This window comes from Penicillium griseofulvum (assembly GCF_001561935.1).
Source record: "Penicillium griseofulvum strain PG3 chromosome Unknown contig_79, whole genome shotgun sequence".
Classification (NCBI taxonomy): Eukaryota; Fungi; Ascomycota; class Eurotiomycetes; order Eurotiales; family Aspergillaceae; genus Penicillium; species Penicillium griseofulvum.
The window spans coordinates 1,595,218-1,621,377 of record NW_024467420.1 but is presented as its reverse complement, the minus strand read 5'-3'; the positions used below and the strand labels follow the sequence as shown (position 1 = coordinate 1,621,377).

The 26,160-nt window shown below is 47.9% G+C and overlaps 7 protein-coding genes across 7 annotated transcripts; 2 read left to right on the top strand and 5 right to left on the bottom strand.

The window, feature by feature from the left end:
* Window positions 1–1,318: 1,318 nt before the first annotated feature.
* On the top strand, window positions 1,319–3,249 carry PGRI_005130 (sugar porter family MFS transporter; the record flags this gene model as incomplete). The annotated part of the gene is made up of 7 exons (XM_040788226.1): window positions 1,319–1,689; window positions 1,741–1,822; window positions 1,878–2,137; window positions 2,190–2,337; window positions 2,397–2,707; window positions 2,833–2,965; window positions 3,016–3,249. 7 exons carry the CDS (start codon window positions 1,319–1,321, stop codon window positions 3,247–3,249), a joined length of 1,539 nt encoding a protein of 512 aa, XP_040651998.1.
* A 452-nt stretch (window positions 3,250–3,701) lies between these two features.
* On the top strand, window positions 3,702–5,168 carry PGRI_005120 (sulfatase family protein; the record flags this gene model as incomplete). Its single annotated transcript, XM_040788225.1, has 1 exon — window positions 3,702–5,168. The coding sequence occupies one exon, from the start codon at window positions 3,702–3,704 to the stop codon at window positions 5,166–5,168; it is 1,467 nt and encodes a 488-aa protein (XP_040651997.1).
* A 631-nt stretch (window positions 5,169–5,799) lies between these two features.
* Window positions 5,800–7,554, bottom strand: PGRI_005110 (uncharacterized protein; the record flags this gene model as incomplete). The annotated part of the gene is made up of 1 exon (XM_040788224.1): window positions 5,800–7,554. One exon carries the CDS (start codon window positions 7,552–7,554, stop codon window positions 5,800–5,802), a length of 1,755 nt encoding a protein of 584 aa, XP_040651996.1.
* Window positions 7,555–9,142: 1,588 nt separating this feature from the next.
* PGRI_005100 (putative ATP-dependent RNA helicase (Hrh1)) lies at window positions 9,143–11,629 on the bottom strand (the record flags this gene model as incomplete). The annotated part of the gene is made up of 2 exons (XM_040788223.1): window positions 9,143–9,481; window positions 9,539–11,629. The coding sequence occupies 2 exons, from the start codon at window positions 11,627–11,629 to the stop codon at window positions 9,143–9,145; spliced, it is 2,430 nt and encodes an 809-aa protein (XP_040651995.1).
* A 479-nt stretch (window positions 11,630–12,108) lies between these two features.
* On the bottom strand, window positions 12,109–15,616 carry PGRI_005090 (DUF4470 domain-containing protein; the record flags this gene model as incomplete). Its single annotated transcript, XM_040788222.1, has 2 exons — window positions 12,109–15,348; window positions 15,398–15,616. The coding sequence occupies 2 exons, from the start codon at window positions 15,614–15,616 to the stop codon at window positions 12,109–12,111; spliced, it is 3,459 nt and encodes a 1,152-aa protein (XP_040651994.1).
* A 636-nt stretch (window positions 15,617–16,252) lies between these two features.
* PGRI_005080 (ABC transporter, transmembrane domain, type 1) lies at window positions 16,253–20,014 on the bottom strand (the record flags this gene model as incomplete). The annotated part of the gene is made up of 6 exons (XM_040788221.1): window positions 16,253–18,237; window positions 18,295–18,457; window positions 18,504–19,231; window positions 19,291–19,524; window positions 19,584–19,854; window positions 19,907–20,014. 6 exons carry the CDS (start codon window positions 20,012–20,014, stop codon window positions 16,253–16,255), a joined length of 3,489 nt encoding a protein of 1,162 aa, XP_040651993.1.
* Window positions 20,015–21,378: 1,364 nt separating this feature from the next.
* On the bottom strand, window positions 21,379–23,706 carry PGRI_005070 (Transcription factor; the record flags this gene model as incomplete). The annotated part of the gene is made up of 5 exons (XM_040788220.1): window positions 21,379–22,590; window positions 22,636–22,672; window positions 22,727–23,129; window positions 23,188–23,222; window positions 23,312–23,706. 5 exons carry the CDS (start codon window positions 23,704–23,706, stop codon window positions 21,379–21,381), a joined length of 2,082 nt encoding a protein of 693 aa, XP_040651992.1.
* Window positions 23,707–26,160: the final 2,454 nt, after the last annotated feature.

Sequence of the window (26,160 nt, the reverse complement as noted above, 5' to 3'; positions counted from 1 at the left end):
TTGCTCGTAAGATAACAATTCAATAAATGAGCATGGAAACGGCGCTTAGACTTACTTTGCCCCCAGCGCGCAAATAATATGAAGAAGAGATTCATTATTGCAACAGGACTCTAGGTCTTCGTCCAATCGTTGCATGAACGAGGGCTTATGCACAAAGCCAAAGCAACGTAAAGGGTGAACATGAGCAAAGTATTCTTCAACTAGAACAAGAATTCGCTCTTTATCGGGTAGTTGTGTGGTGTGAAGCCTAGCTTAGTTAATGTCACAGTTCAATGAGCAGAATGAAAGAATATACCATGGGATGGCGCTAGGAGTGCTTTCAGCAGGTGGTTGAAAAGTATATTGAATTGATTGAGGGACATTTGGTGTAATCACAGAGCCTGAAGATGGGGTATGGACGCTCAGGTTTGGTTCAGAAGTCAACTTGCTTTGAATCTGTTGCCCGCGGCCGGTGCTATAGGTGCATTCAATGTCTCTTCGATAGCACCGGGTACATTTTTCTCCCCCGGAACACCGGGACTTTGCATTTCGACAAGCATGACATGATTTAGACACTCGGTGTCGTATTGTACCCGCTTGTGTTAATGTTGCGTCGCGGTTACCACTCTTCTGCACTCTCGCAGGAAACCCAACCTGACCTGGATTGCCAGGACATTCCAATTCGAGACGTTCACAGTTTGAGCATATTGGCCAGCGCTCATCGCATTTTACCTTGCGTGCGCGACACAGAAAGCATCCTAGAATTCTTAGCCCTTGCATATACTTGGATTTCTTGGCATGGAATAGTGGGTCTAACCTGATCGAGATCTCCTTGAGGATTCTTTATCTCCACTCCACGATAACATGACTGCCGACTCCCGAGGTATGAAATGCTAGAAAAGGGACAGGAAGAGAGAACCGGATCTCGCGTGGATATCCCCGATGGCGGGGGATTGCGGCAAAACCCCCGATTGAGCTTAGGGCTAGTAGCTTCCTCGTAACTTCATGATTCTCGCGATCCTCAGAATATTGCCGAGGATATATAACCAATGAACCAGCTGCGTTAATAATGAGAATTCCAAATAAATGGTATACTTCTTAGCTCCACACGCCACTATTTCACCATTCTATATCCATTTGACGTTTGACCAGAATTCTTCGGCTGTCGCCAAAACATGGCGGATATCGGCTCTAGAACCAATCACAATGAGCTACAAACGAAGCTCTCGAACTCATCTCAACAAAGTGGAGCTACATAAAATCCGGGGCCCCGGGCATGGAGTATTGCTGAGTTCTATGATCTTTTTTCTTTGTCAAACTATATATCAATCTTGTCAAGATGGGCAAAATACCGGAGTTGAATAATGTCTACCTTATCAGTGGACTGGCCACCATCGGTGGTCTAATCCAAGGCTTCGATGTTTCCAGCATGTCTGCTATTATTGGCACCGATAATTACAAGACCTACTTCAATAAACCGAATTCGGTTGCTCAGGGTGGGATCACGGCTAGTATGGCTGGTGGTTCGCTGCTTGGTTCTCTATTTTCCTCCTGGACAAGTGACCGATATGGCCGTCGTGATTCGATGTTTATTGCGTGCGTCTTGTGGTTGATTGGCTCCATTTTGATGAGTGCAGTGCAAAATGTTGCCATGTTGATTATCTCGCGTATCATAAATGGCTTCGCGGTGGGAATACTTACTAGTCAAGGGTAAGATATACGCTTTCAAGACCATAGCGCCGCCGCTAACACTGTCTCTAGTCCAATTTTGATTGCTGAAATCAGTTTACCACAACAGCGTGGTAGACTGCTCAGCTTGCAACAGTGGATGATTACTTGGGGCGTATGTGATCAATTCTTTGCTCTGTCGGATTATAGCTGGCTAACGTTGGTTTCAGATCCTTATTATGTATTTTATATCATACGGCACATCATTCATGAGCAGCCTGGCGTCATTTCGTCTCCCCTGGGGTCTCCAAATGATCCCAGGTATTATCCTCATGGCCTGTTTGCCTATGATGCCTAGATCTCCCCGCTGGCTGGCTACACAAGACCGGTGGGAGGAGGCTGTGGATGTTCTTGCACGACTGCACGCTAAGGGCAATACCCTTGATCCGATTGTTGTTGCACAAGCTACCGAAATTCGCGAAAAGCTTGAGTAAGATTCCTTGACTTGATCAATCAATTTGCTGTTACTGACTAATCTCAAGACTCGAGCGGCAATACAAGAGCACTGCCTGGTCTGAAGTATTCAATTCACGAAACATCATTCGTGTGCATTGCGGTATTTTCACACATGTTTGGTCCCAACTCAGCGGAACAAATGCTATGATGTACTACATTGTGTATATTTTTCAGGTAAGACTTACGTGAGAATCCATTCGAAGTGGCATCTAGCGCTGACATGATACGCACAGATGGCTGGCCTGACGGGCAACAATGCCCTCCTATCCGCCACAATCCAATACATCATCAACGTGGTCATGACACTCCCTGCACTGCTCTTTATGGATCGTCTCCCACGCCGCCGCCTATTCATTGCAGGTGCTCTTGGCATGGCCATTCTTCAGTTCGTCCAGGGAGCCCTCATGAAATCATACGGGGAGGCTGTTCCTGGAGGCCTTAAGGGCTCCCCCACGGTTACGTGGAGGGTGACTGATGGAAGAGCATCGAAAGCAACTATTGCCTGTTCTTACTTGTTCATTGCTATATATGCGCCTAGTTGGGGGTGAGTACCTTGTTCCTTGATTAGTTGAAAGATTGATAGCTAACATCTTCTCTCTCGCCAGACCTCTAGGATGGTACATTTGATTGATATTCCTTTTTCATACCAAGAGCTAACTTCGTCCATAGGGCCTATCCCCCCGAGATCATCCCTCTCTATATCCGTAGCAAATCGGTTTCTCTGGCGACATTCTTCAACTGGGCTTGCAATTTTGCTTTGACTTTCTTTTCTCCTCCTGGGTTCCAACATATCCAATACAAGGTGCGTTTAGAATTTGCTAAATATGTAAAATATATGACTGACAGTCGCAGATGTACTTCCTGTTCGGAACCTTCTGTTTCGTTGCCGCGATCCACGTCTTCCTTCTCTTCCCAGAGACATGCGGCAAGTCCCTGGAAGAGATCGATGCAAGCTTCAATAATGAAAGCATCTGGGCTTTCAAGGCTAAGTCTGTACCAAGCCGACTTGCTGCTGATATTGAACAGGCGAAGGAGGATTTGGAGGCTGGCAATGTGCCCAAGGCCATTTTTGAGCCAAAGAAGTAAACAATAGCCCGAAGAAGTAGATCTTTGCTTTATAAAGTAGCTAGGAGCTGGATATATGGATACCTATATCAATAATAATTGTGTTGCATCCACCTATGTTCATGGCACCAAGTTGCCTTAGGGCAGTGCTGTCTACTCCGTACATCTTCCCACTTTGTCACTCTCCACTATATCCAAGTCTTTGGGACATCCATATTCGTACACTCACGAAATAAACTCGCATTATGGCGCAACCACATAGTGGACCTGAATGGGGGCCATGACTCGACTTCTACGCGAGATCCGGCCGATATCCGCGCAATAGCTCCCCTCTAGCAACCCGACATCCGGTCTATCGCAAGCTAAGCTAAATATGAATATCGCGGGGATCCCAGTGGTATGTTATAGAAGGAAAAAAAATACTTTGCACATCGGAATCCCAAAAGAGACCTGATTGAGATCTCATCGCAACCATGGCTAAACGCAATATCCTGCTCATGATTGCCGACGATCTAGGCAAACAATTGGGCTGCTACGGAAATACAAAGATCCAAACCTCAAATCTGGACCAGCTAGCCTCCGAGGGGACAAAATTCGATCAGGCTTTTACCTCGACTGCTTCTTGTAGTGCTAGTCGCTCCGTCATCTATACCGGCCTACACACTCACCAGAATGGACAGTACGGGCTACACAATAACCGCCACCACTTTACGACTTTCGACCATGTCGAGACTGCACCTGCTCTCTTCTCTAAGCATGGTTACACCACTGGCTTGATTGGCAAGGTCCACGTTGGACCGTCCGGCGTTTACCCTTGGGATATGCGGGCAGAGAGTGACAGTCGCGATGTGGCATCCGTTGCTGATCAAGCTTCAGCATTCTTTGAAAAGTCAAGTGCAGAGGAGAAACCGTTCTTCTTGACAATCGGCTTCATCGATCCTCACCGGGACTGGACTCGCTCCGGGTTCGGAAATGACGGCGAGTACGACGCCCGCGTGAAGAAGATCGATTACTCGCCTGAAGACGTCGAAGTTCCCCCGTTCGTGAACGACCTACCTGGAGTCCGCTACGAATTCGCAGAATATTATAAGTCCATCTCTCGGCTCGACCAAGGCGTGGGCATGGTTCTTGACGGATTGAAAAAGTCCGGTTTGGCAGATGATACGTTGGTTATCTTCCTGAGCGACAATGGGCCTCCATTCATTAATTCCAAGACAACACTGTACGATGCCGGTGTCAGTCTTCCCTTGATTATGAAATGTCCTGGATCACCTGCCGGAATCACAAACCCGAATATGGTCTCGTACATCGATATTCTGCCCACTCTTCTCGATTACGCGAAACATCCTAATCCCGAGCATCCAGAGCGCATCGGACGTTCGATACTTCCTGTCCTCGCTGAAACATCCTCTCTTGAGGACTGGGGCCAGGTCTTTGGTTCACACACATTCCACGAGGTCACTAATTACTGGCCGACGCGTATGATGCGCACCCGTCGATACAAGTATCACCGCAACATTGCTTGGAGACTCGATTTCCCATTTGCTGCTGATATCTATGGGTCTTTGACATGGGAGGAAATTCGAAATGCCGATACGAGCCCTAAGATGATTGGGTCTAGACCTTTGAAGGATTATTTCTTCCGTCCGGCTGAGGAACTGTACGATATCCAGGCTGATCCTAATGAGATTCGTAACCTTGCGAAAGATCCTGAGTATCAGTCTGTTCTTGAGGAGATGAGGGTTGCACTGGAGAAATGGCAACGAAGGACAGAAGATGCTTGGTTGTACCGGGATGGAGTTTCCTTGCTCTTTGTTAGACATCATCTTGAGGCTGGGTTTGAGGTGCCGGATCGTTTCGACTTTGATGTTGATGCGCCAGAAAGTAAAGGAAAGCCTATCTTTGATGGAGATTTGCCTTGGGGTGTAGCGGCAAACTGATTTGTTCTGTTAGATCAAGATTCAATTTGTGAAATACGTACAATGGTCTCTAGGCCAGTCTTCCAGACCTCATAAAGGGGATGATATATGGAAATGGGCCAATTACACACGAGGTAAAATTGTCTGTTCCATATTCGATACCTGAGTGGAGGCTTGTACCTATGAAAGCCTTAAAGATTGTCCGAGTTTGAATGAACTGTATGCTATGGTGAGGAGATCGAATAAAACACTGTAGGTGTTCAACTATGCGGGCAGGATGGTGCCTGGTTTTGAACCCTCCACGAGTGCAGAAAATGGGGTAATTATGGAGATTCAGGTAGTTTCTCGCACTGACTGTTCAAAATATTTATGTAACCACCTTGACCGTTGAACCGAAATGTATTGGTTGATGACAATATGGTATATGCCTTATGTTCGAGTTTTAATATATGAAGAGAAGAGACTGAGAATAACAAATCCCCAACACCATAATCCACAGGTGTAAACAAAAGCCAATGAAACTAGAGATTGCTCGTTCGTTAAAGGATCATGAGAAAGTATATGCCAGTATATCGCCAGAAATACCCTGAATTGGCATTGACACCCATCGACTCCAACAGATGCATCATGCGTTTTGCAAATATGCAAGTGTTCACACCCCACCCCAGTTTCCGAGCCCAGCTCCAACACCAATGGCGCTATTGCTTTCGCTGCCACCGATATCCCAGTAGTTCCGGCTAGAACTTGTCATCGTCCGCCGACTGGAAATAGCCGAGAGCTTGGCGCTCTGGCTTGCGCAGCTGGAGCTAGGCCGACGGAGATGGGGTCGTAGGAGTGGGGACGAAATACCCGCTGGGTTTGATACACCGGAGAACTGTGATGCGCGACGGGTTTGGGTTTGTGATCGGGAGTGTGCTCGCGCCACTAGAGGGTGATGTTGCCGGATGATGGCTGCTCGGCGGGATGCATCTTGGGGGCGGCGGGGTGGAGTTGGTGTGTGCGTTTCGTTGGGCATGTAACCTCGGCGGCTAAAGCGGCTACGGAGGTACCGGAAGACCATCATTACATCAAGTCCGCTTTCCCAGTACTCAGCTTCTTGTTGAAGTTTTGTTGATTCGGGGAGTTGGTCAGGGCGCTTGGGATCCTCATCTTCAATACCCCACTGTGCTTCGTGCTCTCGATTTGAGTCTCGAAGTGTGGGTATGAAGTGCGGGGACTGTATGGACTCATCCATTGTATCAGCGATAGTTGATGGGGTGGATTCGGCGGGTTTCTGAGAGATCCCGCTTTCCGTTAGGCGGTTGAGAGACATCCCCGCATATTCGGCGGATATATCTTTAGTCATTTGATAATATGTTGTAAATGCCCCTGGGTGTTCACAGAGTTGATGGACAAGGATCCCTAGCTCATGCGCGATCGTCTTAAGCACCTTTGCCTGCCACAGTGGTGAATCGCCATATTCTGGCTCTGGTTCGCGGGCCAGCACCGTTTCCATGTCTAGTTGATCTTCCTGGGTATTAGGTTGCGCGTCCAGCGGCAACGACTCACCAAAGATCACGGAGAGCAAGGAATCATCAATCCCGATCAGGTCACGGATCACCGTTCGTGTGATACGGCGCCAGAAAGACTCTTCGTCCTCCGAGGCATCTCTCGAAAGCGACAAATCCCGTTGTAACACTTCAGATACGCGGGATCGGGGCATATGATCAACAGAACGTCGAAGACTCGATCGGCTGGTCAGACTAGTCCGTCTCTGTCTGGTTTCCCGTTCGATCTCCTGCAACAGAGCCCGGCTCTGGTCCATGCGCCATTCCTCAATCCGCTGCCATCTTTCCCGCTCGACATTTGCCTCACCTTCCTCGACAGTATCCAAATGCCTCTGGACGCTTGAGTTCCGGCGATGTTGGAGATGACCATACGATGGCCGCTGGGGGTTATATTGCTCATGCCGCCACAGCTGATCCTGGACTGCCTGACTCGAGGCCTGGAAACTGCCTAACCCGTCATGGGCCGGAAGCATCGCCGGCGGGCCCTGATCAACCCGGCTTGGGGAAGCGGGGACCAAGTCGGGTGCTCGAAAGGCATGCAGTCCATCATCTAGGCTGTCCAGTTCAGTTCCATCTTCGTCGAGTGGGTCCTCGAGGGCATCATCCGCGTCGGGTTCATCCTCGACGCTAAATGCAGACTGGGTGGCTGCGAATGAGCCGAAATCACTCAGTCGAGAAGCTCCAACAGTACGCGTACGATCGGTGGAAGTCGTGTGTGTACGAGCGGTCGGGGAAAATAGGACCCATTGTGCGGTGTCGTCATCGCGCTGTTCGGCCGAGGGGATGTCGAGGGTAGGTGGTTGAGGGGTTGAATAGGAAGTTCTGCGGCGAGGAACGTGTGTTGGCACCTGGAAGGCCATCTTGCCCAGGTGCTGTAGCTAAAGCAGATAGGGAGATAGTGACACAGATAAGAGGATTTGGTGGGTCCAGAAATCAAAGGGGAATGCGGGCCATCAAGTGGGGGATAGAGACATTAGAGCAAGGAGATCGGAAGAGGTATAATAGAGTAGAAAGATTCCAAGTTCAAGAAAGAAACAGAAAGAGTCCACGAGTCCCCAGGTGAGGTGGACAGATTAGCTGATAAGCGGGAATATGGCTATGCCCAAAACAGATTCCACGATCCCTCGCCAAGGTGGAATGATCTCCCAATGATGCAACCAAATAATGAGACCACTTTTCAAGTGATTTACTCCGTATTTTGGACTATTAGGCTATTAGGCTACTGTCTTATGAGGCAAATTTTGAAACAGAAATCTTAAAATGCCCACAGTCACAGGGATCGACACTGTGACGTGTGGACTTCACATCAGTCACATTTTATATTAAGGATCGAAAAAGAGCCACACCGTACACCGTACTTTGATATCGCCAAGCAGATCACTTTCGAATATGTGCCTGATTGCATTAATATATGTACTCCGTCTAGCTTTTTACCGGATAATGGGTACTCGAGATCTTTTCCCTGTTTTAGTGGTCACTCCTTGCCGCTTTTTGATCACAGAGTTAATCTGAGCACGTTAGTCATTACATAATCATTGTGATCATCCACCCCCCTGGAATGGCCTCCCCCAGAGGGGACCGCTTACTATTACTACTATATGCTTCACTCCGCAAAGACTATCAAGATAGCGAAATCTATCGGGATCACTGGTAAACGACATATATTCCAGCACTTAGCTCGGAACTTCAGCTAGTACCAGGGTGGGTATCGAGACAGCTTTTAAAAGCCTCTCCATTAATGGTCTTGCTTGCAACGACGTCTCCTTATAGAAACCTATACACAGCGGTATAGACGCCAGGGGTGAAAACCCCGTTTCTCGAGATTATCCATGCTTTGATGTCTCATTTTGGCCTGGTTCTTGACCGCTCCGTATACTAGTTTATTAAAGGTTACAAGCTTATATATCAGAAAGTCGTTTGCACAAATGCTTTTTCCGCCTTTCTTTTACCGTCGACCTATAAAACTGGGATATATAACCAGGATGATATCTCAGGAGACCACTAAAGAGATCGCCGAAAAGATCACTAAAAAGATATCACAAGGCCGCTTATACGGCCGACTATCTTGTAATAGTATTTCAAGTGTCTTAATTATCCTGCTGGTATTATTTCAGAAAATGAGGCGGGAATCGATATTGCCTAGAGAAGGCGATGCATCTTGCAGGTGAGAATGGAAACAGTAACGAGAAGCGTGTGGACAAGATCATTCAAGGGCGTGCAACCCAAGTTTGCTAAAAAGCCAAGAAGACATAAATAGAAAGCATTTGCATTATTATATACCAATGCTAGAACACGGTGTGGTTTGTATGAGAGTACTGTTGTGATACGCTTCCGGATATCTGCCTGGAGAGACAGATAGAGAAATGAAAAATGCTGATATGACTACATAGTATCATTGCTCATGGGGTATATATTAGTCTACTATAATATAGAATATCGAGCGGACAATCAATCCTTCCCAGCCAAAGCCTCACCAACCCAGTCCATCTGCACAGCACTGACGCCACGTGCATAACTGCGGTTCGTGAACACGAATTCATTGTACATGATTGCCTCGAGCTTCTTGCCGTAGAGCACACTCGATGGGTGAATGGCGACAGTTTGGTTGCCGACGATTGTACGATAGCTCCCATCGGGCACGAGGCGGGCCGTATTAGTTGCGAATCCAGCTAGGAAACTCTGGAGAATGAGGATGGGGGAGGGGTCGTGTAATGAGGTATTGTTCAAAGCTTCGTTAGTGAGAAGCTTGGCTTGTCGACATTGAGTGCGGAGTTGTTTGCGGACGTCCTGGTGTGTTTATGTTAGTTTTGTGCAATTGGTCTCCGGAAATCATGTATTACTCACCATGACTGATTGCATCGCTCGGTGCGATACGAGGTGTCGCTCTGCCCATACCTTGCGGTCGGAGTGTTCAGCGGCATACACCCGTACTGTCATCAGCATTGTGAGGTGGTCGCCCTCGCGGCGGTATAAATCGCGACGGGCTGCCTCTGCCGCTTCCTTCTTCTCTTCTGAGGTGGTGTTTAGGAAAATGTTCTCCACACTGAGACAAGAGATTATATCAATCACATCTAACAAGCATTCATGTCCGTTCTCAGCAGCTGCCAACAGAACACGTCCTAGAGTTGGAGTCAAGGGCAGCTTGGCAATATGTAGGCCGACGGCGCTGATTTTTCCATCATCCTCAAGGGCATTAATGTTCAATAGCTGTAGAAGAGCTTTCTCAAGTGCTTCACGTGGTGGCCGGGTCAGGAATGGGAATCCAACAATATCATCAACGCCACGCGCCTTCATGTTCAGCAGCGCTTGGCTTAAATCACAGCGCAGAATTTCGGGCGTGTTTGTCTCATCCAAGGCCAGATAGTCCTTTTCTGTGTATAGCCGGAAACATTGGCCAGGAGCCTCACGACCAGCTCGACCCTTTCGCTGGATCGCAGCTGACTTGGAGATAGGCTTTACCAGGAGAGAGTCAAGACCAAGGCGAGTGCGGAACTGCTTGACCTTTGCCTTGCCACAGTCAATCACGTGCCGTACTCCAGACACGGTGACGGAAGTCTCAGCAATATTAGTTGATAGCACAACCTTGCGCGTTCGTGGTGGGGCAGGGGCGAAGACTCGTTGCTGAGCAGCCTGTGGCAGCGCAGCGAACAGCGGTAGGACCAGAATTTTAGGAAGCGATGGGTCCATGCTCATGGCATACTCATTCACCAGATGCTCCAAGGCCTCGACGGTTTCCTGACCAGTCAGGAAAACAAGGATATCACCGGGCATTGGTTCCTTCTGATGGATTTGGAAGATTGTTTTGAGCGCTGCGTCGACGAAGTCATGTACCGGGGCGGGCGAGTAGATAGTTTTAACCGCGAATTGCCGTCCCTTAATGTGGCAGACAGAGATATCCTTCGGAGTCGAAGTATCCATTTTATCGGCCTCAGCATCGGCTCCTTCGATAGCTTTCTGTTCTTGCTCCGGACGTTTGAGTCCGGCTTTGAAGAAGTCCGTTAGACTCTCCATATCAGCTGTAGCACTCATGACAACCACCTTGAGTGGCACACCACCCCGGCCCTCCTTCTTGCCCGATACAAGATTACGCAGGAATCCCAGTGTCAGATCCACATTGATGCCCCGTTCGTGGACCTCATCAACAACAATAGCGCTGTACTTAGTCAAATTCGGGTCGTGCAACATCTCCTGGAGCAGCATTCCCTCAGTCAGGAACTTGACTCGCGTACTAGGTGATGTAGACGTATCAAACCGCACCGAGTAGCCGACTTTGCTAGCAGGCGAGTGCGATCCAAGCGGCGTACCCATCTCCTCAGCTACACGGCGGGCCAGCGAAATGGCAGCGACTCGACGCGGCTGAGTGATAGCGATGCATCCTCCGACCAATTTCTTTTCCGTTTTTCCATCCCGTGTGATTTGCGTAGGTACGGGCCGACACCAGAATTCGTCTACCAGAAACTGCGGGATCTGCGTACTCTTTCCGCTACCGGTTTCACCGACCAAAAGCATGACATCTTGTTCTCGTAGCAGTTCGCGGATCAGATCGGCGTTTTCGAATACGGGGAGCTTTCGCCGCGTTTCGAGGAGAGCTTTGGCCTTTTCTCGTAAGGGTGTGAAGTTGGTTTTGGTATCGGCGAAGGGTCTCGACTTCGATTTTGGGTAGGGCTTTGATGCTAGAGAGCCATTCGTTTGAGGTGCTGTCTCTAGCTTCTTTTTAGGCACAGCGACTGCTCTATCTGCCTGCTTAGCGGGTGCAGGGATTTCCCTCGGCTCATCCAGATCGGCGGGTTTGGAGGTTTCGGGATCTTCGAGCTTGCGCTTCTTGTTTCTTTTCTTCTTGCGCTCGGGCTCTGCTGTGGATTCGGATAAGAGCTTTGGCTTCACAATCTTCTCATCGTCCGAGTCGGCGAACACGGTACGGACCTTTTCCGGCATTTTGAGAGGTACGCGAAAGAATGTTGACCAAGGACGACGCTCAACTCTGAAAATTTTGCGTTATCGATAAGCTGATAAGAACATCCTTATCAACATCAACAACAGACCTCCAGAGGTCCCGAGGTCGGGAGGATGAGAACGTGTCAGTTATGCCTAAGATACATTCTGTGTCTTTTCTTGGAGAGAATTAAGACACGGGTTATCCATAGCCGATTTTACATATCCCCTCTAGGCAATTAATGAGTGACATTATATGGCCATTCCATTATTCAACTTGTATTACTCCGTACATATTTCCGGCTTAGTTTCCATCTGCTTTGTAGACTCTTTTATGTTCCTTCAAATCGACCTTTGGACAATCCTTCGAACAGTACTGTTCTATGACAACAAGAGAAATTGCTCAAGCCCAAATCATTGGCTTGCTTGTTCTTCCCACAGAGTTGGCAGCCGTTCATATCTTCACCATTCACACTGCTATCCTATGCAAGCGAAGATAGATTGACAGGCTTTTCAACAAGTGCTGATGGAAATGGTGGAGAAATGGCCATTTGGACAGAGTGTTCAGCAAGCTCTTTCCAGCCAGGAAAATTGGGCATGAAATCAGTTGGTAGTATGCCCTCTCCGCACGAGCAAAGAACCTTTTCACCGAAGTCAGTTGAGAGTGGGATCTTTTCCGTAGCAATGTACTCGCAACTGGGCTTGTGTTGCCATGATCGGCATCGCTCAGTCCAGGCAGGGAGAGCTTCCGTCCAAAGATAAAGCTCGTCTTTGGAGGTGCGGATGGATTTAGGCGAATGGCTGCTGTTCATCATTGCTGTGAGCGCAGGGACAATTTTTGGCATGAGATGAGTGCGAAGAGGGAGAACTGCAGCATCAAGAACAACAGTACGATTGGAGAGTTCGAGTAACATCGTGGACACGAAAACAAGCATATGCACGCCCTTTTCTTCGTGGCAGTCAATAGCGAAGACAGTCGACCGGGGGCCTAATATTCCACTAAAGTGTATGAAGATGTGGAATAGGCCGTTCTTAAAGGCCATTCTGGCCCGAACTTTCGGGGAAGCCGGCAAGGAAGGTTTGAACCTCAGGGCACTCTCATGTGCGGACCACATCGTTGGGAGATGGACCGGTAACCAGCTTAGGCGCTTAGAGGAAGGATTGGAAAGGTCTATCGTAGGAAACGATGAGAGATTGAGGTGCGACATATTCCATAGAGCGGGTGATCCCGAATCCAAGAACACTGGATACATGAAGGACGGCAGGGTTGACCAGTCAGTGGACTTAGCAACATCTGCGATGAGCTCAAGGTAGGATGACTTGCGAGCAATTCTCACTCTCGCGGTAGAGTCCAAGACAGGAGTAGGGAAGTTAGCTTTGAAGCTTGGTCCCTTTTCAAGAGATAAAGCATAATTGAACGGCGAACGCGAAGATTGCTTGATCGTGCTGCCATCCATGAGTAGATCTTTCCATTGCTCAGATAGAATTTGGATATGACTCGTGAATGATGAAATTTGTCCGTTTTGCTCGTTCACGGTGGCGGTGATGGTTGTTTCTGAGTTCCCTTCGGGATCGAGCTCATCCTTGATGTCCACTAAATTAAAGCCACAGATTGACATAACATCACTCTGATGTGGGTGGTGCTTGGTAACATAGACAAATTCAGCATCCTCTTGTTTCGCAGTGAAGATACTCAGATAGCGTCCTAAGCTATTCGCAAATACGCGAATTGTTGTGGGGGAATACGCGATAGCCAACGATACAGTAGTGGCATGCGGTTCTTGGAGTAAAATCAAGCTTGGCACATAGAAAGAAAGAAGCATTGGGGATTTTCCCTTCCATCCCAGTTCGTCTTGATCAATTTCCACCTCGAATGAGTTGCTGTACCTGGATCCTTTGGTTCGAACGTTACCAAATCCAATCTGAGTTTCCGCGAACATGTTTTGCCACTGGTTGGCTGTTTGAGGAGGAGATTGCAAGATAGCATGGAGTGGAGGCGTCAAACCAGCCTTGGTGGCTTCAGTAATGAAAAGCTCTAGTTTGTTTCGAGGAATCCGAAGGGTGACACTCACTACAGGCGGCATGTTCTGCCAGCCCTGTAAGGTGCCTGTGTGTGGAATAGAAATCAAGCTGGTTGGTGAATGTTCTAAAATATCGAAAGAGTAAAGACCCTTCAGATGGAACCAGAGATTCAGCTCTTGCATGTAGTCATTGGACAATGCAAGACTGGTATCTTGATATATGAGCCCAAGCAATTCTATCATCGTAGTGTTCCAGTCCGTCCTGGTCCGTGTTTTGACAAGGCAAAGAAAAGCGACAAAGCTTGCCCGGTTGTAAGCTGGCAGAGATGACATTTGTGCGCTTTCAATTCCGGCAAACACGTTAGAAATATCTTCATCGGCGAACATTTTCAAGAAAACATGATAGAGAACCCGTGCTAGCCCGGTGGAGTCAAAGTGAATGAGGTCCAATGCTTTAACAGGCGCGTCATCTGGTTTCAGTGGTCTCTTCCACCCAATTCTCACGAACACCTGTTTAGCCTTCGATGAGGGCGCCGACAAGTCTTGACATAATGCTTCATCCGACGCAGAGGTTAATGCAGTGTTACTTGCCACTTCCATGGGAACCAAGCCGAGAAGAGAAGTAACTGTCGTCATTTCTCCACACAGGAGAGTTTCAAGAAGGGACATCTGAGTCTCCTGGGTCCGCACGAGCTTATCTGAGTAAAGGGTGGCCGAGAAGGTATTACGCAGAAGCGGCGAAGTGGCAGTGAACACATTCAAGGCACCCAGATGATCGATAAGATTAGAGGTATCAATGATATCAAACACGAGGGGCGCCGAGCCGTCCGAATAGTGTTCATCATCCAAGATCAGTGGGTCGAAATGGTATCGATCACGGTACCAATGTGAAGGCTTTGAGGGACCGGCGGTACGCATCTGCTGGAGAGCGTATGCAAAAGCCACCGCATCTCCTACAAAGAACCGCAGCGTAATCAAGTCCGCCATGAAATGTACTCTGAACGACATCATCCAGGCACCGAACTCTGTCTTGGCGGCGTTGACAATTTCGTGCAACCCAGGCTTCTCGGAAGAAGAGCGCGAGTAGGGCGACCTTGGGTCAATCGGGGCATAGCATGAGCCGATGTGGAAGCTAAGAAGCGGGTCGGTGCCATAATGCAAAAGCATGTTTCCATACTTGTGCGCAAACATGGGATTGGAATAGACGGCAAGGGACCGGGCTCTTCGATCAGTCTCGATAATACCGAAAGTCCAATAGTTCCTGTACAGTTTTCTGACATCACGGATAGCATCCAGGCATGCAGGCGCAGCAGCTCGGATTCCTGTTATCACGTTGATGTCACCAACAACCGACTTTTGAAACCTTTGGGCACTTCGCAATCCATTATCTAGCTTCTTCCTGAAGCGTCGAAGATCATCTCCTTCTCTCCTTTCGCCATAGAAACGCCACATGTCACGGATCCGTTCCATCGAGACACGATCGCATGTCCTAATCAGTCGGCCATACTGACTCTGCTGCCATGCTTGTGGCGACGTTGACAGGGACAAAAGCTTGGTTGCCTGTATTTGTAATAACTTAAGAGAACGTTTATCGATTCGACCATGATAGAATAGATTCCAAATCAATTGTTCGTTGATGCCATCGATATCATCCAGAACCAGCGATAGCAATAGGATGTTTCGAGCTGTGGGAGATCTCTCCTATTAGCCATCACGACATGAAATATGGATGAGTGATTATACCAATCACAGCTGGGTCTACATCGCAGCAGGTGACGTCTAAAGGACGAGGGTTGAAAGTCTGTTGCTCCATATGTATCGTGAAAAGAATATGACGAACATCCCCGCATCCGAGAAGCAGAATAATGGCATTTTCTTCCGGTGGAAGACCTTGAGTCAAGGAGACAGCAGGTGTGTTGCCGATGGGATAGAAGAACTGAAGCAAGTTGGCGATCTCCGGGCCCAGCATTTTGATTCAAGAATGGTGTAAACAATCGAGAGGACCGAAGCATCAAATAACAAAGATATGAATAATCTGATGAAGTGAGGTGAAGATGTGAAGAGATGAAAAATTGAAGTTGGAGTTGTTGACAAACGAAATGGGTTGACCAACAAACAAAACTTGATGGTTTTGGAAATAAGACAGCGATCTACTACTGGATTGCACAAAGGCCCATCTATCTATGATCTAGACTATACTGCTGCCTGGCAGATAGTCTAATTGTTATCACCTTCAATGAACTTTACTCTCAAGTCGAGCTCATAATGCTTTGATATATTTCAGGATATATACCCACAGGTCTCCAGTACTATATAGGATATCTATGGCAGTCTACATACATGGAAACAAGGATTGACCGATTATAATCAGTAGTGCCTCCCAATATATATCTTTGAATGACCATTAATGTTGACTTCTCGAGTTACGTTCCATGCTTTCTCTCAGTATGTTATTTTGTTAATCTGCACGAAAAGTAAAGACATATCCATGGATTAGCACCTCTAAATACTATTCCATGTGACTTAGGACAACCTGCACAAAGAATCGAGATCTCAGTGCCGTGAGGGCTCATACTGAACCTGGGTACACCCCAATCTGAAGTTGCTACAGCGCACTGGAATCCAAGAGGGATCTAAAAGCTCCCTGCTTCTGCCTCAAATCATTGAATGACCCAGCTTCGACAATTCCCCCTTTGTCCATCACAATGATTGAGTCACTATTGGAGATAGTTTCCAGCCGGTGGCCGACTACGATGATCGTAGAGTCCCGAAATTCCTCATCAATCACTTCCTGAACAAATTTGCTAGTCTCTGTGTCAACCTTGCTAGTGGATTCCTCGAAGAGAAGAATTTTCCCACGAGGAGAGCGCAGCAAAAGAGCGCGGGCGAGAGAAATGAGCTGCATCTGACTTTCTGACAATGGCCAGGCCTTCATCGGCATGTCAAGGTAAAAGGTTCGCGATAGTCCAAAGTCTATAGCTCTCGACTCCAAGCTCGACCACAAATGGACTTTTTTCAGAGTTTCAACGATCTTCTTGTCCGTAGTAATTCCTAGAACATCCAGGTTTTCGCGAACAGTATCGTTTAGAATAATGAATGAATCCTGCGGGATTGTGATTATTCGAGATCTTATCAAATCTCGTGATATCGAACTCAAATCCAACCCGTCAATTATAATTGTTCCCTCGGACAGGTCGATCATCCGCAAGAAGCTGAGGAGCAAGGATGATTTGCCACTGCCAGTTGGTCCACAGACGGCAATTTTGTGGACAGGTGCCATCTTGAAAGAGACGTCAACTGTAGTGTTAACCGATGCAGCTGGTTGCTTCCCCTGGCTGACAACAACATTGACCAGGTCCATTTCACCGCTAGATGGCCACAATTTAGGTATGGGATATTGTTGGCTGGGTTGGGTTTCGGGAGCTACCGTCGTTGCAAAGCTTCTGATGCGGGAAACCATGTTCAACGATGTATCAAAATTTGCCCATGACTGGACTGTAGTCATCAATGTCATATTGAGCATGAGTATCACGTTCATACTGATGCCAACATCACCGGCTGTCATGGTAGTACCCGTAAATGTGACTATGAAGGCAACATGAACTAGCACCACGCCGGCGACGATCAAATCCAACACTAGTCCGAACGATTGCTCAAGTACATGCAGTGTATATGACGATGACTGGGAAGCATCCAACGCCCTACTATTTTCGAGTGAGTAGGCCTTTTCCCAGCCGAAAGCCCTGATTGTAACCATTCCCTGAGCAGTTTCAACAAAGCTGTCGTTAGGGAGGGACCTTGTTTCCATACAAAGCTTCTTAATCTGGCGACTGGTGACAAGGTACATGCCTTGTATGACGTAGACAATTATCGCAAACACGGGGAGCACGATGAGATTATATTTCTGCGAAGCGGAGAGCAAAGTGATCTGGGCCAGGAGTTTGAACGTTTGACTACCCAGTGCGACAATTTCACGGGGGATTTTTCGATCGATTTGCATCATATCCTCACTGAATCTCGACAGTGTGGTCTCGATATCGGTAGATGTGATGAATGACAAGGGGGCCTTTATGACTGTTGTAAGCAGTTGATCGTGGAGAGCGCGACCAAATGTGGGCACAACAAGAAATTTAATAGTGCCAATTCCCGTCAGTGACACCCAGTGCCCAATCGTCAGTGCGAAGTAAACACCAATGTAGAAAGTTATCCGCTTGCCGCCTGCCTCATCCTCTGTCCACATTCGGAACCAGGTCTGAATAAACACGACGAAAGCTGCGGAGGAGAGGAAGATGAATATAGCTACCAAGAATCGGTAGACCCCAATTGTAGCGACATATTGTTTGTAAATGGTGCTGTTTACGGGTCTCAGTAATACGTCCATTGACTCTTCGGGCATTGAGTAATCCGGGCGGGGGACATTCATCTGTTGAATTTCTTTCTTGGGCTTATCCTGAGGTAACTCGATGTCTGGTTGAGGATCCAATTCGTTGTAACATGACTGAACTTTGGGGTCATCCCAAACCCCTTGCTCACAAATAGTCCCATCAGGGTTGAGAATGACTATCAAATCGGAATTTCCGAGAAGATCCTCTAGATTAGACGTGTTAGGCGATACCAAAAGTCCAAGTCAGTACCGAGTTCACTTACTTGAATCAGTGATCATAACAACAGTCTTATTAAGTTCACGGAGTAGGCCAGTCGGACCCAACAGTCGTTGCATCACACGAGATGCAGTCTCCTCATCAACGGAACTTAATGCATCGTCCAGAATGATAATATCTAGCCCCGAATATACTGCTCGCGCCAGCGCCTTTTCTGATCAGTTATACGAATGCGTATCGGATTATAATACTTACCAATCGTTCCTTCTGTCCCGCAGAAAGCGACATACCCCCGCCCGATACCACGGTATTATCCCCATTTGGGAGGCCAAAAAGATCAACCTCTAAGTCACAGGCATGAAGGACCCTCTGGTACCACTTTTCATCAGTCACTCTGCATCCTGGCGGTCCTGCTATTATATCTCTGATCGTACCATCTCTCAACCATGGGGATTGAGCACAGAAAGCGATGTTGTTAGGGGACGTTGATACAGATCCGCTCTGAAGCCTCACGTCTCCCAAGATTGTTTTAGCAAGAGTTGTCTTTCCCGATCCGGTCGCGCCGACAACAAGCACAAGCCAACCGGGTCGTATTTCCAGATTGATGTTGTTCAGCACGGGCAGATCAGATGTCTCATATCTGACTGTCGCAAACTTCATGAGTATGGCGTAATCATCGTCGTGGCGGAACTGGTCACCCCATATATAGGCGAGGAAGTGTTTAACCTGCCCTTCGAGAAGTTTGCAATTGTCTTGGTGGTCGGGTTGAAGGAGGAACTTTTGTAGCCTGTCGAATCCTGCCATAGCTTCGACAAGCTCCGGAAGAAGGAACATAATTGAAGTTGCTGGTAGGGTGACCATTTGGATCAGAGCAAAGGATGTGAAAAGTAGATCTGCATCAAGAGCAACATTCCCAGACGTTCTGGCGAAAACGATGTAGAGCGCGAGCGTGATAGCGGGACTAACAACGTTTGAAAAGCTTCCTAAACATTCAATTTTGTTAGCCGCCAAGCCGAGATCATGGAAGAAAATCATGTCTTACCACTGGCTGCCATTATGACATCGAGCTGAGACGTGACTAGACCCGCTCTCAGCTCATTATCCCGTGCAGCTCGGACCTTTGACTCCATTACGTGCGAATAACCCATCATCTTAATCGGTTTTAGATTCTCTAGTAGTGCTTTCGTGAGACCGACTCGGAACCGTGTTGCATCATTCCATGCCCTACGTTTCTTAACGAAATGTTTGGTGGCATATCTTCCACATTGGGAGGTTACTAGAGTACCGAATCAGAAAGTCAATACCAGCCAGGGCCAGGAGGAAGTTGTCACTTACACAACACCAACATTAAGGGGATTATGCTGGCCCAACCCAGTCTAGATGCGAGCAAATATAGGCCAAGGGACAATGAAATGAAAGACGACCATATAACATGAGCCCAGCCGAAGGCCATTTGAAGTTCTTCCACATCATTGGTCATTAGCCCAAGAGCAGAATGGCCATCGTCATTGCATTGCAAGGTCTTCTCGTGAAGAATCCCGATCAGCGAGCCCTTGACCGCAATCATCGCCCGTCTCTTGGCTGCCTCTCGACGTCCATTAAACAGCTGCACTCTTTGTAAGTTATCATACTTGGTAAATTGAAGATGGATTACTGACAGCTGATCCAACATAAATGAGCATCGTTACCGAAAGCAATTTGAAGCCTCGAATTCGCGCTGTGTCCCCAGTCGGTGGATCGCTAACGTAGCCGATCAAATGTGACATTAGCACAGGCTGTGCGTAGCGAGGACATATAGCACCCATCATATACGGTATAACACACATGTTCTCACGCAGTGTGCATCTTAATGTTGCTAGTGCCAACGCATATCTTCCCTCCGGTCTCGCTGTCAGATTTTATATTAAAAAGTGTGCTAGCAGCCGCGTTTTGAATACCGCATCACTTACAGCGGTTTTCCCAATGACGTTTGATCTTCTCTTTTAGGATAGTGGACGACAATGTCTTGGGGAGTGGTAGAAGGTCATCAGATGTTAGGGGTGCAGAATTCGTCCACCAGTAGAAAGTCTCATTGAAAATGCTTTCTGTTTCCTCAAGTGATAGGTCCAGACAGTCTTGACGGATAATGGATCTTTTACTTCTCAATTCCAAGATCAGGAGCACTGCTTTCACCATCACAAGGCTGATACTGAAGCCAGAAGGTTGACATCGGCGTTCGGTTGTTAGGTGTAACGCCGTTGTTTGCGCAAGATCGATGGAAAGCGATATAATTAGAAGCATGTTCAACGAATCAAATGGGCGGATCGTCCGACCATGCCTCAAGAATGATAAATATGGAACCAGAAGAGAGCCAATGAAGGCACCGGCAGCCGTGCAAATATATATGGCATTGGATCTGGCTTGAAGTTCCAATATCAAAATCTTTAGTTGGAGCACGACAAGGGTCAATGAGGCTATCTGGAGTGGATATTAGCCCTAGTAATTGACAGGTAGCTTAAAAACGAAACGCCTTAGAAGAATACCAACCTACCAGTTTGAAAAACCCTCGGTAATTCGGTCTCACTTTTACTTGTTCGGTTTGGAGACGTAGGTATCTCCATGAAGCATAGATATTGAACAGGGGCGTTGGTCCAAGAGTGTAAAGTACGTATAACAGGAGGTTTAGCCAACTAGCAAACCCCGCATGGTTTGATTTTCGCAGAGATGGTGAACAAAGCCTCTCTTCCCCGAGTGGGTATTTAAATGGCAAAGTAGACATCGCCAAGTTCGGACTTTTCGTCTTGGATCAAAGCACGAGGGAAAGTCCTACTTGAAGGTCGCTTGAAGTTTTATTCAATATATTAAATCGCCCGAATCCCCTAGATATATGTGTTTTTTAGACTGCCAGGCATGATTCATTGTCTTGACAACATGGATGTTCAATGGAAATGACAACACAGAAAATGCCCTGCATTGCTCCCTTGGCGGCCAATTATAGTAGCAATAATATATGTGGTTATTATTTGGATCAGGCGACATGCTTTGGAATTCGACACCCTGAGGCCTAAAAAAACGATCTTGTAGTTAAATAAACTAATTAACTAGGGCTGATGATATTCCCTTGCTAATCCGCGGATCGCATTGGTATAATCTATAGATTCGCATCCCTTACCACATGCAAAGTACTCCAATCCATCGTGTTCATGAGCAACTGATTTGGATCCACGTCCATGGAGCTCGGTCCAGACATGTCGGCATATCCCCACGTTCCCAGACTCCCAGAAACATTGAAATCCACCCCTGTAGATACTGGCAGATTATCTTCATTGATACTCGAGGTATCTCCGGGCTGCACTGTGTCCACATCCTGTCCAAAATTTATCGTCATTTGCATTACTTTCTCCCGGATATCCAACACAATCCGAGGTGGCACTAGAGACCGCCCTTCTTCTCTGGCTACCTGTTCCCGCGCCTGCCACGCCTGGAAAACAATTCGAGACAATATGATAAAGAAGGGGCGGTCGTCATGCTTGGTATCCATAATGCGGACCTCGTAATTGTTGCTCATAACCTCCCACGCCTGGTCTGCATGCTCTTCCAGGGGCCTATTTTTCAAGCTCTGCAGGAGGTGAATATACGCAAGGAAGGGGAAGTGGAAGTGAATAAACCACAGGTATCCTTTGGTGAGAGGGGACGTCATGAGGTTGGTGTCGCACTCCAGCATGCGAAGTGCGTGCGAAATGCCAATACTGCGTTGTGTATCCGCCTGCGGCACGGACACCGACGAGTATCGGGAGTAGCGTTCCAAGAGACGAGCTTTCGCGAGGTAACCACGCGTTGTCCAGATAGTCATGAAGTGCAGTGGGTTCTCTGGATTGCAAAATGAAAGATATTTTTCCTCGATCGTCTTCTCTAGCATTAGAAGACCCTCCGCCTCGTCTATATCCGTAGATCGACCACAGATCGTGCTCAAAAACGGATTGGTGCAATCGAGGTGGAATGCACTGTGACGGACAAAGTTGGCGAGCTCACTGCGTACAACGGCAAAGACCATCTCTGTTGGTCTGTTGCTTTCTGCCGGGGTAGCTTTCATCTCGGCCTGAAGCTCGAAGTCATTGATATTGAGAGGAAGGCGGCAGTCCCAGGTAGGAACCAGCGACGCGGTTTTGTAATCGGACATTTCACAGATGCGATTATCAAAGATGACTAGCGACCACCACAATCTTCGACGCACCTCCGCCTCTAGAGCGGAGTATTTGCCGTACATTGACTCATTGTCAATACCTATCCGCTGTGCGATTCGTATAGCAACGCCAAGGAGCGATGAGAGAGAAGCAGGGTCCATGTTGGGTCTGATCGACACCTGCAAGAATTAGCGAGGGCCCATAGATCTGTTAGACGCACCTACTAGGTACAGATACAATGCAGTCAAGCACTCATGGTTACTAGAGCGCAAAATAGAACAACCTCGTAAAGCTTGCTGGCATGCAAAGTGATACCCTGCCAAGAGGTCCTTTTTGGAGGATCCGAACGAAGCACTGCATTGATCTTCTGTGATACTTGAAATAGAGACACAGTAGATACTAAACATCAATGCTTCTAGTTTGGGATCGATGTTGGCGATATCGCTAGCAGCATCGATGATGCGTGTTTGAAGAGTGGGTGTATGCGTGACTCTGAGAAGAGGATTGACGTTGTCTAAGTAGATCTGCCAAAGCCTGAAGATGTGTACCTGGGTTGGATGCAAAGCAGACAGGTTGACTTTACCTACCGATGAACCGAATAAAAGTTGGTCGTTGCTTTGGCCTTGAAACATATTGTTCCATGCCTTCTTGATCACAGCTTGACGCACATCATCGTTGTCGTGGAGGAACCCGCTGTCGTTCTCATCTTCATTCGGATCTATGGTCTTTCCCGAACTGTCAGCGGGTCCCACGATCCCTCGCAGACTAGATCATACCTTTTGACTCATGGCATGCCACAAGTTTCTTGTTACTATATCATTAGTCATCCATAAGTTTCTGGGCAAGCCACTCGGGCAGGTGGCCCGGGGCGCGCCGCGGAGCCGCGACAGAGTCCCGTACAATGGTTTACGCTTCCCTGTTGTGCTTTCTCTCAGTCGGCGAGAATCCTTATCCGGAAGAGTACATTCTGATAGAGTACCCTGTGAAATATCATCACCGCCATCCTCGACGGGAGACTCACGGTCCGTAGCAGATGTGTGGAGTGGATTGAACTTGATGTTATTCAGGCGAAGCAGTCTTTCATAATATCGCAGCCGCTCTAGCAGCTCTTTCTCGGGAAACCTCCGGCGTCGCTGGCGGGTTGCTTGCTTGCACTGCACGCAGGCACGTACACAGTTGATGCAAGGGAATGTACGATCACACTTGATCTTGCGTTGCTGGCACAGCACACAGGCCAGCGTGCGCTGGGTCTTGGCGGTGACTGTCTGTTCAGATGCAGAGGTCGGTGTCGCCATGACATGAGACTATTGATCCTATTGCGGCATATATTTTTCTATTGGAATTCTGTCTCCAGAGCTCGTGTTTATCGGGGGAAGAAGGAAGGAAAGGGGAACAAGTCGGGTTTTAGGAAGTCCGAAACCCACACTACTGGCAACCCTCGCACTTTCTAACTCCCGATCATCGTGCTGAACCAGAATGAATTCTCCGACCATGTTATGTTCCTTGCGCTCTATAAAAATGGAATGTTTCCACTTTGCTCATTATGGTCTGCAAAATTACCCCTCTTGCATTGACAACACATCGATCGCATCTTGGTTAGTGGAGCTACATATACCACAGTCATGTCTCATCGCACTTCTACTTCGGACAGCATGATATCGTCGACGATAGATCCTCGAGAGTCGATAAAGCAACCTACCAAGACGGCTAGTGATGCAACAGTCAAAGACGAAGAACCAGCCAAAGCTGAAGGCCCTCCAGGTGCTTCAGGCCCACTCGAGAAACAGTCCACTGTTAGGGTTGTCTGTCTGATCGTCTCAGCTTTTGTCGCCATGTTCCTGGTTGCGCTGGACAGAACCATAATCTCGACGGTATGAGCATCATACACCAACTGAGTCTAATTATAGCGCTAATTTATTGCAATTGATAGGCCATACCCAGAATCACCGATGAGTTCAACTCCCTCGATGACGTCGGCTGGTACGGAAGCGCATACTTGTTAACATGTTGTTCATTTCAACTCTTATTTGGCAAACTGTACAAGCTCTTTTCCATCAGAATCATATTCCTTGCCAGTATCCTAGTGTTCGAGATTGCCTCCGCTGTCTGTGGAGCGGCTCCGAATTCAGTTGCCTTTATAATCGGAAGAGCGATCTGTGGGGTGGGAGCTGCTGGTATCCTTGCCGGAACTGTACGTGACTCTAGTCCACTTCCCTTTCCATCATTTTCTGACATATAGGTGATAGATAATGTGCATCATCCATTCTGTGCCTCTGCACAAGCGTCCCCAAATTCAGGGACTGTTCGGGGCCCTTTTCGGCATCGCTTCTGTAGTAGGTCCCTTAATTGGCGGTGCCTTTGCCTCTAACGTGACATGGAGATGGTGCTTTTATGTCAATCTACCAATTGGCGGTGCTGCCATGGTTTTCATCGCTTTTTGCCTTAAAGTCCCTAAGCAAGAGACAGCAAAGGTATCCTGGGCTGAGAAGCTGCGACAACTGGATTTCTCAGGCACTACACTTCTAGTATCTGGTGTGGTTTGTCTTATACTAGGGCTTCAGTGGGGAGGTCAGACGTATGCTGTAAGTTATGTGAACCCTTACTTTCAACAACAACTGACAGTTTGCAGTGGAGCAGCGGCCGCGTCGTGGCTTGTCTGGTTCTTATGGCGGTCTTACTTTTGTCTTTTATAGCCCTACAAGTCTTTCTTCCCAGGACAGCGACACTTCCAGTACGTATCCTTTCGCAGCGCAGCATAATGTCAAGCCTCTGGCAGACATTCTGCGTTGGGTCTGGAAACTACATATTTGGTGATAAGAACCAACTATCAGTTATTATCCCGTGTTACTGACTTCATGGGCAGTATACTTCATCCCAATCTGGTTTCAATCTGTCAAGGGCAATTCCGCCGTGGAATCCGGAATTCACCTGCTACCGATAATGCTGTCAATGGTCGTCGGCTCAATTGGCGGAGGAATGATAAACTCGAAGATCGGGTACTACACCCCGCTAGCCATTATCGGATCCTGCATCATGTCCGTCGGAGCTGGTCTCCTCACTACCTTTCAGGTGGACACCAGGGAGGGAGAGTGGATCGGGTATCAGATCGTCTACGGAATTGGTTTAGGGTTGTGTTTCCAAATCCCCAATCTGGCTGCCCAGACCGTCCTACCAAAACCAGACGTGCCATCTGGCCTAGCACTCATGCTGTTTGGTCAACTGATTGGGGCAGCCGTCTTTGTCTCTGTTGGGGAAAACATCTTGGCTAATCAACTGATGAAAAGTCTCTCTGGGCTGCCAGGGTTCAATGCCGATTTTGTCACCTCCGGTGGTGTCACGGAGCTGCTGAATACTATGCCCGCAAATCAGCATGACACAGTCTTAGATTCCTACAATGATGCCCTGCGGAAGGTGTTTCAGGTTGGTTTGATTATGTCGTGTCTGACACTACTCGGTGCGGTTTGTCTGGAGTGGAGGAGTATCAGAAAGGAACAGCCAAAGGCTGATTCTGAGAATAAGGGCACCGCTGGAGGGGAGAAGGCTGCGGACGGGGCGGGGGGTAAATAGAATACTCTTGGGGTTTCTCCTCTTTGACTGCTTAACTTTGAGGGCGAGATTTCCCCATTAGATCTGTGACAATTAGATGTCACACTATACTTGCACCATCAATCAGAAGGGAACATGAAGAAAGGACGGACCAGTATGGGGTCGCAGAGTTCTCAGCTCCACTGCTTTTAGTTAGATCAGCC